This window comes from Hibiscus syriacus, unplaced genomic scaffold, assembly GCF_006381635.1.
Source record: "Hibiscus syriacus cultivar Baekdansim isolate YM2019G1 unplaced genomic scaffold, ASM638163v2 tig00110788_pilon, whole genome shotgun sequence".
Taxonomy (NCBI): domain Eukaryota; kingdom Viridiplantae; phylum Streptophyta; class Magnoliopsida; order Malvales; family Malvaceae; genus Hibiscus; species Hibiscus syriacus.
The window spans coordinates 435,913-457,065 of NW_024062863.1; the positions used below are offsets into that span (position 1 = coordinate 435,913).

Here is a 21,153-nt window from a genome sequence, read left to right on the forward strand (position 1 = left end):
TCGATTTTGTGGAGTTATTGCCGCTGATTTGGTTGTGTTATGTCTATTTTCGTGCAGGTCCTTACTTTCCAGAATTAGTGATAAAACAGACGAATTTTGCATTTTTTTTATTATTTGGTCACGGCTGGAGACATGGGCACGACTCTCGACACGACGCGGTCTGACGTGGCTGTTTCTAGAAGGTGATAGAGATAGGGACGGTGGGGTGTCTTTTTCTAGACATGTTTTTCCCTGCGGTAAAAGTAAGTGAACTACGAAGAAGAATACTTGGAATCAAGCAACTTGATGAAGAGTCACTCTACGACTATTGGGAGCGGTTTAAGAAGTTATGTTCTAGTTGCCCACAACATGGGTTAACTGAACAAACACTCCTTCAATACTTTTATGAAGGATTATCCTCCCTGGAAATGAAGATGATCGATGCAGCCAGCGGTAGAGCCTTGGTGAATATGACTCCTACTGAGGCTAGGGACTTAATATCGACAATGGCTGCAAATTCCCAATAATTTCGCACAAATAATGAACATTCTCGAAGGGTTCATGAGATAAGTTCATCTTCCTTAGAAAATAAAATCGATAAGCTAACTGAAGTCGTAAACTCTCTTGTTTCAGGAAAGATAGGGCAAAACCGAGTATGTGGAATATGTGCATTGCCTGATCATCAGACAGACGGTTGTCCACTGATTCAAGATGACGCAACAGCTCAAGTCAATGCAGTCAGGAATTTCCCGGGACCTCCCCAAAGAGCTTATAATCCCTACGGCAATACATACAACCTAGGATGGAGGGATCATCCGAATTTCAGCTATGCTCAGAACCAAAGACCAAATCAAAGCTATCAATCGAGACCACCTCCACCACAACAACAACCGCAGAAGACATCACTAGAATCGATTGTCGAGAGGTTAGCACTTTTCCAGGAAAAATTTCAGAATCGCACCGAAGCCCACTTACAAGAGTTAGACAGGCAGATGAGCCAACTAACTCAAACTGTAAGCCGCATGAAATCACAAGGTAAACTCCCGTCTCAAACTGAAGTAAACCCGAGGGAGAACGTTAGCGCCATCACTCTTCGGAGTGGTACAGTAGTGGCGCCACCTATTCCATCAGACCAAAAAATCCAAAAAGAGAAGAAGACTGATGACGCAAGATCTCAGAAAGAGAATGATGAAGAACAAATGGACGATCCGACACCATCTCTCTATGACGCGCCACCACCTTTTCCATCGAGGTTAGTCAAAAATGATAAAAAAGCCGAGGAAAATGAAATATTAGACGTACTTCGGAAGGTGGAAGTTAATATACCTCTCCTTGAGGTTATCCGAAAAGTTCCAAGGTATTGCCGATTTTTGAAGGATCTCTGTACGACTAAAAGGAAGTTTACCGGGGTCGAGAAAGTGGATTTAGGTGCGAACGTCTCAGCAGTTTTCCAACGACCGCTTCCACCGAAGTATAAAGACCAATGTATGTTTTCAATACCTTGTAAAATTGGTGAGATTAAAATCAAGCAAGCTATGTGCGATCTAGGTGCCTTTATCAATGTAATACCTCTCTCCGTCTATAATTTAATTTCTACCAAGCCTTTGAATGTGACGAGAGTTACACTTCAGCTAACAGACAAATCAGTTATTTATCCTGAAGGACTTATAGAAAATGTTCTAATAGAGGTAGAAGACTTAATTTTTCATGCTGATTTTTATGTGATTGATATGGAAAATGATCGTAGCAACATTGGTTCTAAAATCCTCTTCGGTCGTCCCTTTTTAAGCATGGCAAATGCAAAAATTGACGTTCGAAGCGATATTCTTACTATAGAATTCGACGGTGAGATCATAAAGTTTGATGTTTATAAAACAATGAGATATCCGGATAATGTGCATAGTATTAATTTTGTTGGCATTATTAAACCTGTTGATGATGAATCTAACTTTGTTGATTATTTATGCAAGGAATCGGATGATAAAAAAGACGACATAAGGGAGTTGAAAAATATTTCATTAGTTGATTCGAATTTGATCTTAACTCCTTTAAGCACTAAAGATTCACCTTCCCTTTTGCAGGCACCAAAAATTATGTTGAAACCATCGAAGAATCGTTTGAAGAAATCAATTTTTGGTAAAAAAGATGTTTTGACGGACATTCTTTTCGACAAGAATTTTAATTTGGGAAAAATCCGAAGAAATCTTTATGAGAATTTTCGAATCTCATAAAGAATTTCTTAGTTGGAAAAAACAAATGAAGTGGAAGTGTCTGTCACGAAACCTGTAGTCTGAATCAGGTCGTCGAGCCAACGACGTTAAACAAAAGCGCTTCATGGGAGGCAACCCATTGTTTTCAATTCCGTTATATTTTTATCTTTACTTTTTGTTTCATTTTATTTTTATTCATTCAAGCATGTTTAATTTTTATTTTTATTTTTGCAGGAATCGAATAATTTTATTCAAACTTAAATGACGAAGAATTGCATAAATTTCAGTCGAATAGTACTAATTTCGGAACCCCATGAGCAGTGGTAAAAAAACGCAGAACAGTGGAACAAGGAAAGATCCTTGCGCACATTAGCATAACCCTTTGAAGGTCAGCGCATGTTAGCAAAACCTATATGAAAAATTCTTTTCCCTTTTTGTTATCTTTCTGCCGCCCACTATTCTCCAATTCTCTCTTCTCTTTCAATTTCCTTTTACCATGGACCCCACCATCCTTATCTCTATCACCTTTAAATTTTTAAACTCCAATTTATCCACACAAAAAATAAAAACCCCATTTACTTTCAATTCAGACACCCCACGGTATGAACCAAACTTAAACCCATCAACTCGATAGCCATCCCCAAACAAACGCAAAACCATAGCCCCTTCTTCTCCTCACCGCCGACGGCATCACCGAACCCCTACCCCTTTGCTAACGAGTTTCCACGCTACCAGCTCCTCTCTACTCCACGACGGTGCGCACACAAAACCGATATGAAATCCGGGGAGTACTCTAATTTTTTCTCTTGCACTTTAATTTTCGTTTTGAGGCAAAACGCTTTAAGTGATGGGGAGTAGAGTGTAGGATTGAATTTCCCTTTGATTATCTTTATGTTTCGATGCTAGTATATGTTGATTGGATTTGTCAAAAATTTCATTGATTGTCTTTGTCTTGTTGCAAATTTTTGGAATGCTATGCTTGTTTGGGAACACATGATTATTTAAGTTAGGATGTTATTGATAGCGAATAACATGAATTGTGATAAATTGGTGTTTTTGTGATATTCCATGATTTTAATGGTTAAAATGTGATTAGTTCAATGCATGAAATAATTTGGTGAGATTTGAGCCTTTACGAACATATCATTTTCGCTCTCATTTTGTTGGATTGAGTGTGTCGAATTTGACATTGGTATTCTAGAACCTGCATGTTAAATATTGTCGAGATTACACATGAACATGATGCTTAAAGATGATTTTGGCACCTTACGAATAACCATTCTGTTTCCCTACTAAATTGCCTACCCATATATTTTCCCCTTAGTTAATCACTTCTGAGCCTATTCCCACTTCTTTGTTTTCACCATGTTCATAAACCCGAGCCTTTTTATTTTATCCATCTTTTCTACCTTTTTCAGGGTAAGTGAATAATTTTACCGTTATATTCTCCATAAAAAAATGATGAATGAAAGAAGAAAAAAACAACAGTTCAAAAAAGAAGAAGAAAAAAACAAGTTGTTCGAAAGAAAAAGAGAAAGAAAAAAACATGAAAGAAAAAAATGGAAAACAAAACAACAAAAGTGTGAAAAAATGTATTTCGATAAGAAATTTGTTGTTTGATATGTCGTCTTTTTATCTTGTTGTGCTTAATGTTTTGATGGAGTTGAGATTATTATTTGTTAATTTCTTACCTTGAATTTTTAGTCATATTTTTAGTCTTTTCCCCACCTTTACCTAAGTCCCGTTACAACCAATAAAAGACCCTTTGATTTATGCATTTTGTTTTTATTAGTAGTAGATATTTGATTTACTTGCAGGCTTATGGTAATACCGTGTAAATTCTGACATTGAGCGTTTCTTTACCCCAAACACATTGAGTGATTTGAGTGAATCCCGGTAAGGTGTTGAGTTATGAGCATTGAGATTAATGAATTAATGGATATTACAATTGCACTTGACTTGTTCCAATTGGTGATGTTCAATTAATTAATTTCTTGACTTGAATAGTTATTGTGGTCTCTACATTGTTTCCTTGAATATGAAACTTGACAAAGAACGTTTAATGAAGTTTTTTTTGACTAATTTGGTTAATCTTACTTGAGGAAAAACATGAGATAAGTGAGGGGGAATTTGATTAGTGTTCAGAATCGTTAATCTTTGCTCGTTATTTCTTCGATTTTGTGGAGTTATTGCCGCTGATTTGGTTGTGTTATGCATATTTTCGTGCATGTCCTTACTTTCCATAATTAGTTATAAAACGGGCGAATTCTGCATTTTTTTTATTATTTGGTCACGGCTGGAGACATGGGCACGATGCGGTCTGACGTGGCTATTTCTAGAAGGTTCAGTCAGCGGCGGTTTCTAAAAGACTTCATCCGCACGCCTTCTGGAAGATTGACGAGTAGAGTTGTATTAGGAGACTAGTATAAGTTTGAATTTAAATTTAAAACAATTATCTTTTAGGATAATTTTATTTATTTTATTTGTTTATCTCTTAGGCTTTGAGAGGTTATAAATATCCACTTGGGGTAAGCCTAAAATCATCACTCAAATTATATTCTTCTTTTCTCTCTAGTTTTATTAAAGTTTTCTCTTTTTACTTTTCAAGTTTTTCCTTTTTTCTTTTATTTTCAAGCTTTGTTTTCAAAATGCTAAGTATGACTCTTGTCATGCTTAGCTAAACTTTTCAAAAGCCGAGAGCTGTCGCGATGATTCAATTCCAAAGGGAGAATTGAAACGGTCCCTTAATATCTTCGGAATATCTCTCTAAATCTTTACGCTTATTTTTCAAAATCAAAACAGTTTTCAAAATCAAAGATTGACTTTGGTGAAGAGGTTGTTGCGATTAAATGTGTGGGAGGAAGATTCGATTTATAGAAAGCAATTCGACTTCCTAGGAACACACTTGGCGAGATAATTTCGCCAAGAGGAAATTGAGATCGGAATTGACGGTTATAGAAGCAACAATCCGAGTCGGACGCCACGAACTTAAACGGTAATTGATCTACGACAATTGATGTCGTTAGAATCAATTATCGAAGCCGGAATCAAAGATTGCCTTGGGTATTCGGTATACAAGATAGAGTCACGGGGATAGCCCTTGTAGACAAAGTAACCGACGTGAATCCCGAAGAGAAAATCTTATTCGATGATCATAAGGAAATTGAGTCAAAGCGAAGCTTGAGGCTACTTTTACCGAATTTATTCACAATCTTCATCTTCTTATTTTTATTTTAATTACTTTTATTTATTTAATCATTTTTATTATTTTAATATCTTTTTACCAAAATTCTCCCCCATTTTTACTGTTTCACGCCTAACATAAATAAATCAGACAGAAATTTATAATTTTTTAAATCCCTGTGGAATCGACCCTTACTTCTCTTTACTACGTATTTCCTTTATTTATTTATTGAGAATAATGAATTTATTTGACATCAAAACGACGGGTGTCACTTTCACTCATCATCTGATCCAACATGAGTTCAGGAAGTCTCACTCGATCCGACATTAAGGTAAAAATTTACAATATTATCTTGGATTGAGTCGAGAATTTTTTTACTTAAATTCAAACCTGGTCTAAGCTGACCTTATCATCCAAAAAAATTCGATCCGAATTTAATTTTTTTAAAAAAATTAATATTAATTCTATATAATCAGGTAGAATCAAAACATATCGAATTGAGATCTTACGTCTGTCTCTACCACTATCACATGGGATTTAAACCGGAACAAATCCAAAGAACTTATACGTGTTGTTACCTCAGAGTTTAAGAAGCCAAGATCTCGGTCTTTAGCAACTAAATTCGTATTTTACATGGTAAATATTATTTTAACAATTTTACTGATTGAGTTTGATTTATCTAATATTGTCGTTCGTATAATTTATAGTAGGATGTAAGATTAAATATACTTAAGTGCTTAATATCTTTTATTTATGGATGACAAGAGATCTAGATAGTATAAATATTGTAACTTTTATAACTTTTAATGATCATTATATAAATTTAAAAGTTAAATAACCAAAACTATTATTGAAGTATAGTTCGATTACTTTTTGCATATTATACCCTATAAATAATCCAAGACGGTGCACACAACAAGTGGCCGGAAGCTCAAATTTCAATGGTCAAAGGCGATGCCATCAACCGATATTTAAACATATAAATATTGGGTAAAGCACAAATGGTCCCTTGACTATATGGTAATATTTTATTAAATCCCTCAACTATTAAAAGTTACAACATGATCCTCTGACTATAGGGTACCACTTTGTTGAGTCCCTCAACTATTAAAAGTTACATAATGATCATCTGACTATTCTTATGTTTCAAACTTATCATTTTCTGGTGTAATTTACTTATAAAAAAAACAGGTACTGCAATTATATTAAGGTTTTAACGAAAGTGTATCAAAATGAAACATAAACTAAACGTTAGGTATGATTTTGAAAAACAATAAAGTTTAGATACTAAAATAAAATAAAAATAATAGTTTTGGTACTAAATATGTAATTTACTTTTTTTTACATAAATATCTAGTTAACGCTCTGTTTGATAAGTTTAAAACTAATTTAAAAAAGGTAATATATTTTTTAGCACAATTCAAATATATATATATATATATATGTTAGCAAAAAATGTTTATAATTTGTTTGAAATTAAGTATAGAATATAATTTTATCATTTGAAAAATGTAAATTTTAAAAACTAATATACTCAAAGATAAAAGAGTAAAGTATACAAATAGTCCCCAAGTCTAGATTATAAGATGTTTTGTTTTGTTGAGTTTCTTAATTATTAAAAGTTATAAAATGGTCTGTCGATTATAGGGTGTTGTTTTGTTGAGTCCATCAACTATTAAAAGTTATAAAATAGTCACCCGACTATTCATTATGTTCCAAACTCCTCATTTTCTGTTAAAAAAATTGACGATAGTCTGAGCTAAACGTTAACATATTGACTGAGATATGATAAAATCGGATCTTATAATCTCAAACACTTATTATATCATAATCAGCATGTTAACGTCTAGCTTAGATGATCATAATTTTTTTAACGAAAAATGATGAGTTTGAAATATAATGAATAGTTGAGTGATCATTTGTAACTTTTAATAGTTGAGGGGCTCAAAAAAGTAATGTCCTATAGTCAGGGGACTATTTTTTAATTTTTAATAGTCGATGGATTCAACAAAATTGTGTCCTATAACCGGGCACTATTTGTATAATTTACCCAAGATAAAATTATGAGGAGTCAACTTGCTTAACTTCAAAAGAGTAGGACCTATTTAGGATTTAAACCCAACAAATGAAAAGATAAATTTTAATTTAATCGACACTTACAATAATAAAAACATAAATGTCATTATATTATTTGATTAATCCCAACAGCTTGCAAATCTTATAATTAATTTAAATTACAATGGATGAATGAAAAATCAAATCCAAGGGATTTTTCAATGATTGTTTTGCTTCTTATTCGGTCAATCTCTTGTATTTTATCAAAATTGAAATTATATCGGCAGTTTCGTTTAGTACAATTAATTATAAGTAGCAATTATAATTAAATTAAAGTTGTAATTACAATTAATACACTCAAACTATAAATATATCCAATCATTATAAAATAAAACTATATTAATATTTAAATGTATGCATATTTAAACAATAATAAGTTTCACTTAACAAAATTAAATGAAATATGAGAGACTCATGCCCTAAACTTTTTATCAAATGATAATCTTAGTCCATACAAATTTAAACATTAAGCATATTACATATTATCTTTTCAATTCTTTAGTTTAAAGATTTATCAAATCCTTATAATTTTATACTTAAAATGATCTAATTTTTTTATAATATCTAAATTCGATTTCTTTTTTGTTTTGCATACAATACAATTTAAAATTAAATAAATATAAAAAAGTTAGCTATACTTTTATAGAATAAAATTTGAACTATGATTTATTTATTTATTTATGGTTAAATTCTAAATCTAATCCTAACCAGAAGGGAGAGGAAGTTGGACTCTAGGGGAAGGAATGGAATGCTTTGAGTGGGTTTAGAACTCAAGAAATTAAGTAATTGCTTAGTTTGAACTATAATCTTAATAATTAAAACTTCGACTTAAAATATAATCAAATGTGCAACTAAATATCTAAATTAAGTAACTGTTACATATATTTTTAAGTGAAATTAATGTTTTTTTAACAAATAAAATAATCTAAACTAGAAATTCATTTTTATAAATTAAATTATTGGTTTAATTGACATATATAAATTAGTGGATAGTTAACTGAAGCTCAAGTACACAAATTAATTATAGGGTACTGCTATGTTGAGTATCGATTATTAAAAGTTACAAAAATAGTTCATTGACTATAGGACGATGCTTTGTTGAGTCATTTGACTTTTAAAAGTTACAAAATGACCATCTGACTATTTATATGTTCCAAACTCGTCTGTTTTTTGTTAAAATATTGGCGGTCGTATGTGTCGCGGCCGTCTTTCGGATGAACCCATAATTGGGCTTCTACTTAAATAAGTTGGTTAGGGTCGTCACTGATCATTTAAAAAATATTTAGGTTAATCGGACACGATCTTACCTGATCTGTGTTTTACCAGAAATATGTCGAATTCGAGAGTCAGTTACAGTCAAGGAAGAATTAGCACACTTGAACTGCCCTTTTGGTACCATTTAATTTATTGGTTGTCTTAATTGCGAAAATTGAAATTGAAATTAAAACTTACAAACTCAATTCGAATTACTTTCCTTTGATCGATTGAAATTATCTCTAAAAAGTTAAAAACGTTGAAATATCAAATAAAAATTAAGTCTAAAAAACAAATCAAAGAATGAAATATTAAATTTAAAAAATGTTATATAAAAAATGTTAAAATAAAATAAATGAAGAAAATATTAATTTCTAGAAAAGAAAATTATTAAAATATTAAAAAAATATTAAAAGAGAAAATAAAAGTAAAATAAGTGAGAAAATAAAGATAAAATAAGATTAAAAAAAGAAAATATAATAAAATAATAAATAATAATAGTAAAGATAAAAAAAATTAAAAGTTGTTTTTAAAATAAAAGATAAGAATAAAATAAAATAATTAAATAAATAATCTAAAAAGATTGAAATAAAGAGAAACTTATAGCGAAGACTTCAACTTTGTCTCAAATTTTTTGGATTATCGAAACGGATCTTTACTTTAAAATTCACGTCGGTTTACAAAGTCAATTCTTCGCTGCCGACTTAGATTATGTTGTTTCAACAATAACTGGTTCCGATCTCAGTTTCCTCTTAGCAAACAATTTTGTTAAGTGTGTTTTCGGAAAGTCGAATATGAATTCTCACGTTTGGGACTAAGTCTTTGCTTTAGCCTTCGACTTAAAAGAAAATTAGCTAAGTATGACCAAAGTTATACTTAGCATAATTGTTGAAAACGAAATTTAAAAGAAAATAAAGAAGTGTGCAAAAAATATAGAGAGAAAGCTAGAGAGAAAAATGAGATTTTATTCTTAGATCTGTGTCTGTTGTGTTTATAGGCTCACCCTAAGAGGGTATTTATAGTCTTCAAATACCTAAACACAGACTAAAGATAATTCCTAAAATAACATATTTTATCATAATTAAAACACTTAAAACTATTTAAACTAAAATACCTAAAACAAAGATAAAATAAAATAATATTTAAAATAATATCCTAAATCTTAATTGAAATAATAACATCTTTTTAAATTAAAATACAAAGATAAAATATAATATTAATATATACTAAATAAGCCCTGCAAGAAAATGGGTGTCTACAGTATGAGCATGACATTAACATGTTGACTGAGATATGATAAAATCTGATTCCATAATCATTTGAGTTGTATTTTATGGACCAACTCTCCTTTTAAATTATACTGTCAAACCAGTGTTTGAAATATTATATCATTGAGCTAGTGCTTGAAAGCAACAAAGATATCGATATACTTTATTAAAATATGATTTTATCATATATTACTCAACAAGTTGATGTTCAACTCAGATGATTACTAATTTTTTAATAGAAAAAGATGAATTTAGAATATATGAATAGTCAAATAAACATTTAATAACTTTTAATAATCGAACGACTTAATAAAATAATATTATATAATATAAAAAACATTTTATATCTTTTAATAATTGAACTCAACAAAAGACCATCATCGAATTAGATAACATTTATATTCAGTTCACACGCAAAGTATTTTCTCTTCAGTTATATTCGTGAGTGGCAAAACGGACAATAATTCGAAACCCAAGGTAATTTATTCTCCTTTTCACTCTTACATAATCACACAAAAACCGTGCCTTTTCAACTGATTATACATATAAGAATCCAAAAACAAGTCCTACAAAAAATAAAATCAAAATTTAAAAAGAAAATTGTCGATGGGAGGAATTGGGCTGCTTGGTTTGCAATTCAAAGATTTGTTGAAGAAGAATCTGATGAACAAGCGATCGACGTTTATCCAACTCTTCTCTTCGTTGTTCTTCATTTTCCTCCTATTTGGTATCGACAGAGCAACCCATGCTCAAAACGGCAACACGACGACGTACGAGGACATTCGGGATCCGAAGCCGTTGGTGGCTCCGGCGATCCCTCCATGTGAGGATAAGTACTTTGTTAAGCTACCTTGCTACAACTTCGTTTGGAGCGGGAATGAGAGCCGGGCCGTTGACAGGATCGTTAGAGCCATTAGAGAGAACAATCCCGGCAGACCCATTCACTAACTAGGGTAAAATAAAACTAATTTCTATATATTCTCTGCTAGTGAATACCGTGAACAGAGCCGAAGCCGTGAATTTTTTTAGGCTGTGGGAATTGAATTATAAATTCTTTTTGATGCAATTTTACCATTAAGTAACTTAAAAATTTACAATTTCTGAAGGGATCTACCTGTAATATTACTATTTTGGTGTTATATTGACTTCTTGTGAATAGTTATGTTATTTTAATATGTTCGTATATATTTTCTTGAAATCGATTTTGTATTAGCAGAATGCTAGGAAAGTTCTGCTGTAGTAGTTATTATACTGGTTACTTGGATAAATGAAACAGTTACTTATCAGATGATATATATGTCTTTTTTTGCATGTTAAATCGTTTAGGACTACTGGTGATGTAGATGAATGGCTTTTCTATGCATGTCCCGGGAGCTTTGCATTTTAGAGAACTTAATGGAAGTGTGATTAGCTATGGTTTACAGACTAATTCTACTGCAATGAGCAGACGGGGGCAATATGAAGATCCAATACTTAAATTCCAAATTCCTCTTCAAGTTGCTGCAGAACGTGAGATTGCTAGGTCACTGATTGGAGGTACTAAGTTCTATTAAGAAATTTTATTTGGCGGACTTGATTTGTGTTTCTTTGTCTGATTTGTTTATATGATGATACAGATCCAAACTTTGGATGGACTGTTGAATTCAAGGAATTTCCCCACCCCGCAAAGGAAAACTTTTCAACGCTGGGTACTGTTGGACAGATTTTTTTCCTTGCAATTGCAATGTTCGGTTTTGTGTTTGAGATTGGTTTGTTGGTGTCAGAGAAAGAACTCAAGCTTCGACAGGTCTCAAATTTTTATGTTTGAAACAGAGATTAGTTTTGCAATCTTTATACAGGAATATAATGGATTCAGTTTGTTTACCTTTTTGATTGGTCCCCAACAGGCTATGACTATGATGGGTCTTCTTGATTCTGCCTACTGGTTATCGTGGCTCGCATGGGAGGGGTTCATGACACTTCTTTTGTCACTCTTTATATGTTGATTTCTGCTCTTAATTAAGTAACGATTTGTGACTTGTGATGCTTGATGGGCAGGTTGGTTTTGCATTCATGCTGCCATCCTTCATTAGCAAGTCATCTTCAGCCACTACTATTGGTTTCTTCATTTTTATAATCGGTTTTTTACCCAGGCAATGATCCAACTCTAAACTTCTTGATTTTGAAGTACGTGTTCAATTATATTTATAGACTTTAGTTGTTTATTGCAGATTGTTACTAATGCTGGATTCCCGTATGGTGATACCTTCAGTCGAACTCTTCAAAATATATAGTCACTATTCCCACCCAATCTTCTTGCTGAAGCACTAAATCTTCTTGCTGAGGCTACTAACACTCCAAAAGACATTGGAGTTAGCTGGAGTAGACGAAAAGAATGTGCTCCAAATGATGACCGATGTATAATAGCAATTGTACGTCCATGGTTCGAAATTGAAAATTTTTGGTTGAGAATATTGCCCATTATCTTTCTGCTTTGTTCTCTTTTCATTTATGCTTCGTTTTTGCATGTTCCTGACAGAATGATATCTACATATTGTTGGTGGCAACATTTTTTGTGTGGTTTGTTTTGGTTATCTACTTTGATAGCATAATTCCAAATCTGTCAACTAGTACGAGAAGACCAGTATTTTACTTCTTGATGCCTGGGTATTTTGACGGGGAAAGGTGGAAAGGAAGAAGGTAAATAAAATTCAATTTATATTCAAGAATTTTCCTACTTGAACAAATGCGCCTAACTTGTATTTTTCTAGCTTTCTCTTAATAGAGGGTGGCATTTGTAGTTGTATTGGTTCAGCTCCACCTGTGTAACATGATACTCCCGATGATGAAGATGTCCTTCAAGAGGAAAACCTTGTTAAAACACAAACAAGGGAGGTATAGTTGATCAGAATGTTGCAGTTCAGATACGGGGTCTTTCAAAGATGTATCATGGGACCAGATCGTGTAGTGGCTGCTGTAAATGCAAGAAAACTGCACCATACCATGCTGTTAAGGTAAGCAATCCTTTTTTCCGACTTAGTTTTCTTGCCTGACGAAGGAGGATATGTTCCTTCGTCCCTATGTTGTCCAAATTTAAGTACCGTTTATTTTCCTGATATATTTCAAAGGAAATTTCTTGGTCTAGGATGTTGGGTCATTTAGGATGGTAAGAGAAGTTTAATTTGATTGATTTTTGGCCTGCTAGCACCCTTTTGAGTAATTTTGAGTCGCAATTCATGCAACCAAATCATTATGGCTCTGCGATGTTACTCAGTATCTAATATCTATATTTGTTATGTCTTCAATTTATTCATCAAGTTGTTATTTTCTCGTGATCTTAACAGTTGCTGAATTACCGCAGTAAGGCTAGAGATGGAAAACATAACGTTGATAGGAATTTAGATTTCTGCTGTAAGTGGAGATTTATTTAAAATATGTTGCTTACTTGTAAACTTGTATTCAGGGCTTATGGGTGAACCTTGCAAAGGATCAACTATTTGTCTTTTTGGACCCAATGGAGCTGGAAAAACCACAGCAATCAACTGCTTGATTGGCATAACACTTGTGACTAGGGGAGATGGTAAGATGCCTTGGTCCTCGAATCTTTTTTCTCGATGCGTATAATTCAGCATAATGAATCATCTATGGAAGTAACAATATGTTACTCTGTTCAAACTTCTGTTGGCATGTCAAATATTCGGAAAATTATAGGAGTTTGTCCTCAGGTAAACATTAAGAATGTTTGAAAACCGGAATCAGAACGATTCGAAACAACACAAGGACACATTAGCCACCGAAGTAACTAGGCTGAACCCGAGTTTGAAAAACTAAGAAATGAACTCAGTCTTTGCAATCTGTTGAGTTTGCCAATGCTGGGAGATATTTTCCCTCCTAATTGCATGTATGGTAGGTTTCTGTAGAAGATCAACACATATATAAGCAAAAATAGGCAAAAGTGAAGCAATAAAACATCAAAAGGAAACAAAGGGTGTGGTTTATATTGATCGAACTCTTTGAAGATTGGGGAAACAAGAAATGCCAGTCCAACTGCAGGGTGTTTCATCAGTGGCTAACCAGTTTACAAGATAGTTTCCTCTGTCATTCAATGTGTTCTTGATCTCCAACAATGTTAGACCTTTAAAAAAAATCAGATAAAAGAAACCAGAAGCTCAACTTCATTTCTAAGCATTTTAAAAAGGACAATAAAATTCTGGGATATTTTTTTCTAGCAAAAAGACAAACTTTCATTAGAAAAAAGAACACAAACAGTGATGGGTTCTTTAGCTTTTACCATAGTAAGAGCAAAAGAGCAGGATACCAAAAGGGTAACTGCAAAAATCACAGGGGAAAACCAGACCAAAACCCTCATTTTCCAGCTCAACTTCCAGCACGAGAGAGAAACAAAGAGGGAGAGAGAGAGAGAGACTGTGTGTGTGTGTTTTCAGAATATGTTATGAACACTAATGGAGGGTTTCTCCGACTGTTTTTTGAAATTTTCAAGGAGAGTAGTGCTCCTGTGTAGCATTTGGTGTGCCAATTGAAATTCAAGCACGTTCTTGAAATAAATCCACTCGAAAAAGGTTAAAAAGGAATTGATCTGGAGATCAAAAGATGGGTTTTTTTCTTCATTTTTCTTGAGTAATAGATTGCATTGGCAAAATTCAGCTGAAATCCATTTGAATATTTAATGAGCTGACATTTCTTTTTAAAATTATGAGATTAAGTTACAATTATAATAAAGTTAAGGGTTAATTCTACAAATGGTCACTAATTATTATACTCTATTATTCCATAGAATTAAAGTTATTAAACGATTTTCTGATTACGTTATCATATTTTTAGGATAGCACTATTATGAGATGTACATGATAAGTATGGAATGCGGATTCAATTGGTTTCGATCCGGTCTTGTAGAATATATATATATATATATATCGAAAATCTATGTTTGGGTTAAGTTTCTTGTAGGGTAATGTCACCGGTTCGAGTTTTCGTTTAATGTAAAATGAAAATATTAACTTGATCTAAATCAAGATAATAATATAGTTATCTTTTTATATATTTAAAAATAATTGTCACAATACTTCTTATTCTATATTTTATTAAATAAAAATAAAATATATATATTTTTGTCATATCAAATGCAAGTTTAAGTTTTTATCATAAAAACTGGATTCAAATTTTAAGTGGAATGAAATTTTTATAAACTTGAATTAAATTAGATTGACATATATATATATATATATAGTATTATATCAAATTCGAATAATCCAAAAACTCAATCATACTCGTCCCTGTATCCATCTCATGAATAGATTTAGACTTTATATTCCTAAAGGTTATTTTTTCCATTGTTTTTCAAATCACACCTTACTAATAGTTTTTTTTTACGAAAAACAATTAAAAAATTAACTTTTGAAATTAAAAAAATACTGATTAAACAAGCTTTTAGACAAAAATAACTTTTAGATATAAAAACATTTAAATTAATTTACTTTTTATCTTTTCAACATGATATCTAAAATGTTAATTTAAATATTAAAGAGTCAAAGAACGATTCATTGGAACTCATTTACTTACCGATTTTATAACTCGAGAAGTTTATGAGATACAATTTTATTACATTGTGTAAAACTAAACACAATGAGAAGATATTCACTGAAAAAAAGAAGTTAATTTCATCCATCTATTTTCACTAACGGTTCTAAATCTGTGTAAAAATAAAAAAAAATTGTACCATATAAGTAAATCCTAACCTTATATATAAATATAAAGGAAACAGAATAAAAAAATAGTAATATATATATAAAACAAAGATTGGAAACATATTTATAATGTCACATTTGTCGAAGACAACTCTACACTACATTCTGCACAAAATAGTAAAATGAAACAATACGAAGTCGATCACCAAACATGACATGAAAAAATATATATATCATTTATCGACAGCAAATGGTGATGTAAACATGTTATGAAAGAATATTGCGTTTGCCACCAAAATGCTCGGTGTTACACTCGAACCTAAATGCCATTCCGATAAGCAACTGGTTTGGTACGTTTCAGATATAGATCATTTATCGACAGCAAATGGTGAGAGAGAAGTGTCAAGCAGGAACAAGCATAACAAAGTTGATCGATCCTGTTACCTCAAACAGCAACAGCTTGGCCGGTAACCGCATCATGGAGCTGCAAGGAACCATCTTTCATCAAGTTAAGACTCAAGCTCTTGAACCTCTCTCTCGAATACTGCCTGGATGCCTTTCTCCAATCGGTGCCAGCTTTCATCATGGCCACAAATTCATCATAACAGATTCGCCCGTCCTGAATAATCAAAGGTACACAGAAAAAAATGGGGTAACCGTAAAAAATATGGTAAAAGTTCAAAGTTATGAAAGAAAATATATGATGAAAGGGCACTGGTAGTTTTAGTTGAAATTAGCAATCCTCAATCTCCCAAGTCCCAAGTACATTGGAATTTTAACCATTTTCAGCAGAAACTATTTTGACAAACTTTGAAAATCTTAATTACTTAGATTTTACGTTATATGGACCCGAGCATGAGCATGAGCATTAGATAAAGGTATGTGTCCAACACGAGTATGCTTACAGTTGGGAGATCATACCCCATACTTACATCCAAATTTATGGAATGTTGAAAATGAATATTTCAAAGAAAATGAATTCTCAGCTATTTATCGAGTAATACCTTGTCAGTGTCAACTTCACGCATGATGTCGTTCAGTGCGTCAACATCAGTTTCACCAGATTCATCTGCTAATGCGTCTTGTAACTCATCCAGTTCAATATATCCACTCCCATCTTTGTCAAAGAACATGAATGCTCTGCGGAAATTGTCATCATTCTCCATCTTCTGCAAGTGAATTGTCACTGCTACAAATTCCCCATAATCCAACACTCCATTTCCATCAACATCAGCCTGATACGAATAGATCAACACAAAGGAAACACGAGTTGACGTTTGAGTTCTCGGGAGCCAAATGAGATTATGAGATAAAAAGTAAAAATGATATAACGTGCTAAGTTTTGATCTTTCAGTTAATTAAGCAGACAAAAGAAAGGGACCATACCACTTCCATTAACATCCTGATCTCTGGTTCCGCCAACTGCGAACCAACCTTTCGAAGACCGGCCTTTAGCTCCTCAAACGAAACTTTCCCATCATTGTCCGTATCCATCAATGTGAACATATCTTTGATCACTTCAACCTCTTCTACTGATAAGTGCTCTGCAATTACCTGCAACATTAACAAAAACTGAATCACCTGCAGGAACTTGCAAATTGCACGACGGCACAACGGTCTTGAATCTTTAAGAGACAAAATCACGTAATCTGCCCAAAAACGCTTACCCTTAAAGCCTTCTTCTTAAATTTATTCATCACCGAAAACTGCTTGAGCCTGGCTCTCACAATATCTCCCAATGGAACATTCGGAGCTTTCTTCATATTTTGCAACCAGGGATGCTCTGTGCCCAAAAGTAGGGTCAAGAACGGATGAGATCAAAAAGCAAAAATCAACACAACTATTAAAAAATGTCGAAAACACGATCCTGCAGGAACTTTAGTATATCTTGCATGTTAAAATAAATGGTTTCTGCTGATTAGAAGTATTAAAAGCTATAAACCCATTATCAGATGCCAAAGCTATAAATCCAACCGCTCCATGGCATAAAGTTAGCTCGATGCTCAAGCTCATTATGGCTGGAATCTGAACTTTCAAGATCACTCTGACCTCGCTTTCTTGAACAATGATTCATAATGTTTAGGTAGCAAGCACAATGGGTCCACCAATTCTATCAAAAGCTAAATATGAAAACTACTTGTCCTTGATACTAACGGAAAATCCAACACGGTAAGAACGGCCGGAGAACTTACCGAGCACCTGTTGAGCAGTCAACCTTTGTTTAGGATCCGATTCTAACATCAGCCTAACAAGACTCTTAGCACTGTCAGAAACTTGAGGCCAAGGTTCCCTCTTAAAATCAATGACCCCTCTCAAAATCGCAAGAGCAACGCCCTGTTCGGTCTCTGAAAATACATAGATTTAAATGCTACATGTTCATGAGAGTGTCTGGAACTGTACAAGCATGTAAAAGGAGAAAGTAAGAAAAGGGAATACCTGCCCAAAAGGGAGGAACCCCACATAACAAAATGTACAGGATCACACCAGCACTCCACACATCAACCTCTGGTCCATAGTTTCGTTTCAAAACTTCAGGGGCCATATAATATGGACTCCCCACAATCTCGGAGAACTTCTCCCCTGCAAAAATAAATCCAAATTTCCAAATATCAATCCTGCAATCAAGTTGAAATCCATGAATAAACCTCACTAAAACGATAATCAAAGTTCAAAAACTCAAGATTCAGCTGTTGAACAAACATCTAACGAGCAGAATCTGAAATCCAGTCAAATCAAACTATCCCAGAGAAAACTCAGGTCTAGTTTAAAGGTTTGAAAAACTAAAAATCGAAAAATAATCGTAAACAAGAAGAAAAAAAGCCACACAAAAATTATCTAAATTTTGGGTTATAATTCAAAAATTATCAAAAGACCCATATAAGACCTCAAAAAAGGAAATAAATAAATTCACCAACATACCAGGCTTAAAGAACACAGACAAACCAAAATCGATCACTTTTAGCGGCGAGTGTTCTTTCTTGTTGGCAAACAAAAAATTCTCAGGCTTCAAATCTCTATGCATAACGCCATTCTCGTGGCACATCTTAACCACCTCAGCTATCGTCTTCGTGACGTTCGCCGCCGCGCGTTCCGTGTAATGCCCTCTCGCCACTATCCTGTCGAACAATTCCCCACCCTCACAAAGCTCCATAACCAAATGAACGTTTTCGTTGTCCTCATACGTCGCTTTCAGCTTCACAATATTCGGATGTTCCGGCAACGTCGACATTATGGCAACCTCGCGCCGGACATCTTCGATGTCGACGGCTGTCCGGAGTTTCTTCTTGGAGATTGACTTGCACGCAAGGGCTTCGCGCGTTTCCCTGTCCGTGCAGAGGTAAGTGATCCCAAACTCACCTCGCCCCAGCTCGCGCCCGAGTATGTACTTGTCGAAAATTCGAGTTCGGTGACTCAGTGGGATCACATCTTTTAGAACTCGGATCGGAGCAGGCGAGGTGACTCTGTCGGCGAACGGGTTCGTTTTTCTTTCCCGGTGTTTTTTCTTTCCTTTCTGATTCTGGTCCGATCGGTTCGGTTTACTTTCCGGACTCTCGTCCGGTCTTACGCATGCGTTACAATTTCCCATAATCAGAAAGAATTAAAAGAACAGCTGAAACTTAGTCTCCGCCGTTGCGGGGTTGGTGGGCGGAGGACGGCGCAGGAAGAAAGAAAAGAAAATAAGAAAACGCGGGGTGACTGGTTGGTCTCGAGTCTCGACAATCTGGTGGGTTTTGAAATTTTCTTCGTAGCATGAATATGATTATTATTTTATTACTAATAGATTCTTTTGAACAAAAATGATTTCTTTTTTAGGAATAATAAAATTATTACCTTAAAATGATTATTTAATTGCTAATATAACTATATTTTCTTAATTTGATTAGTTGGTTAATTAGTGAGGGAAATGATTCGCGGTAGAACGAAGTCAATAACTTGTAATTTTGCACCGTCATATTTATTTTTTATAAGTTAATTGCAATGCACATTCTCAAATTATGATTTTTTTTTAAATAAGTCTCTAAATTTTTACATATTTTAATTTCACCCAAACTATAATTCATTCTAAATTAACCCTCGATTTTTTTGAATATTACAATTTCATCTCAAATTATGACTCTATTTTAAATCAATATTTATACTTTTGAATATTCTAATTTCATCTCGAAAGTCAAAACTATCAGTAGATACTAGTCACATTCATATTAATAAAATCATTATAAAATTTATAAGAGTAAAATTAGACTATTGACAGAAAATATTAAAAAATTACATTAAAATAGTTATTTGTTGGTCTCATTATAGTAGTGTAATATTGCTTCGTTATAATTCTAAACTATTATTATTATATTAATATTAATAGGCATTAGGTAATACATCTTTTTTAGAGGATGCTTAAGTATTTGGTTTGGTTGCAACTTACACTTACCGTGAGGAGTTGCTCAAAATATTAGACCCCGTGATTTTTTTATGAGAAAATCGCCTCAGTGACCAAAAATGCCTTATAATATACGATTTTAACCAACTTTTTTTTGATTTGCCAAAATGACCAACAAAATCGCAACGCGATATCAAAACCGCAACGCGATTTAGAAAAGCGCAACGTTGAAAAGAAGATCGCAACACGATCTTCCAAGAATCGCAATGCGATTCATAAAATCGCAACGCGATCTTCCAAGAATCGCAACGCGATTCAGAAAATCGCAACGCGATTCAGAAAATCGCAACGCGATTCAGAAAATCGCAACGCGATCTTCCAAGAATCGCAACGCGATTAAGAAAATCGCAACGCGATTCCAAGAATCGCAACGCGATCTTCCAAGAATCGCAACGCGATTAAGAAAATCGCAACGCGATTCAGAAAATCGCAACGCGATCTTCCAAGAATCGCAACGCGATTAAGAAAATGAGTAAATTCTTTCAAAAGTTGTTGCATTTGTTTCTTTCTTAAGAATTTTCTCTAAAAAGATAGTATCCGCGCGGACGTGTCGAAGACACGTATGACCACGACCACGACCACGACCACGACCACGACCACGAACCACGACCACGACCCGACCCGAGACGAGACGGCGGCGGCGGCGGCGCGCGAGAGTCCCCCTTGTTCTCTTTCACTCAACAAGGAAATGAGAAATCCAAGCCTTAAATACACTTCCCAATAGTGTTTCCAATACTATGTGGGATTGAGCATTACTCAACACTTCAAAGAAAATATAGCAATTTTTGTAGTATTTTCCCACTTAATCCATATCTAAAAATATTAAAACATTTTATCAAGAGAATTAAAAGAGTTGTAGATATCTACATTTCAATTCAAACTTATACATATAGTTTTAATATGATAAAATGTTTTAATATTTTTAAATATGGATTAAGCGGGAAACATGCTACAAAAATTGCTATATTTTCTTTGAAGTGTTGAGTAATGCTCAATCCCACATAGTATTGGAAACACTATTGTG

General features: G+C 33.5%; 1 protein-coding gene and 1 pseudogene across 1 annotated transcript; one reads left to right on the forward strand and one right to left on the reverse strand.

Moving 5' to 3' along the window:
• The first annotated feature begins 10,576 nt into the window (after nucleotides 1-10,576).
• Nucleotides 10,577-14,155, forward strand: LOC120140722 (annotated as a pseudogene).
• Nucleotides 14,156-15,793: 1,638 nt separating this feature from the next.
• Nucleotides 15,794-19,280, reverse strand: LOC120140799 (calcium-dependent protein kinase 10-like). Its single transcript, XM_039155782.1, has 7 exons — nucleotides 18,614-19,280; nucleotides 18,131-18,274; nucleotides 17,887-18,039; nucleotides 17,362-17,477; nucleotides 17,081-17,248; nucleotides 16,699-16,929; nucleotides 15,794-16,313 (listed from the first exon to the last, which is right to left on the reverse strand). The coding sequence occupies exons 1-7, from the start codon at nucleotides 19,278-19,280 to the stop codon at nucleotides 16,140-16,142; spliced, it is 1,653 nt and encodes a 550-aa protein (XP_039011713.1). The 3' UTR covers nucleotides 15,794-16,139.
• Between the last annotated feature and the right edge of the window lie 1,873 nt (nucleotides 19,281-21,153).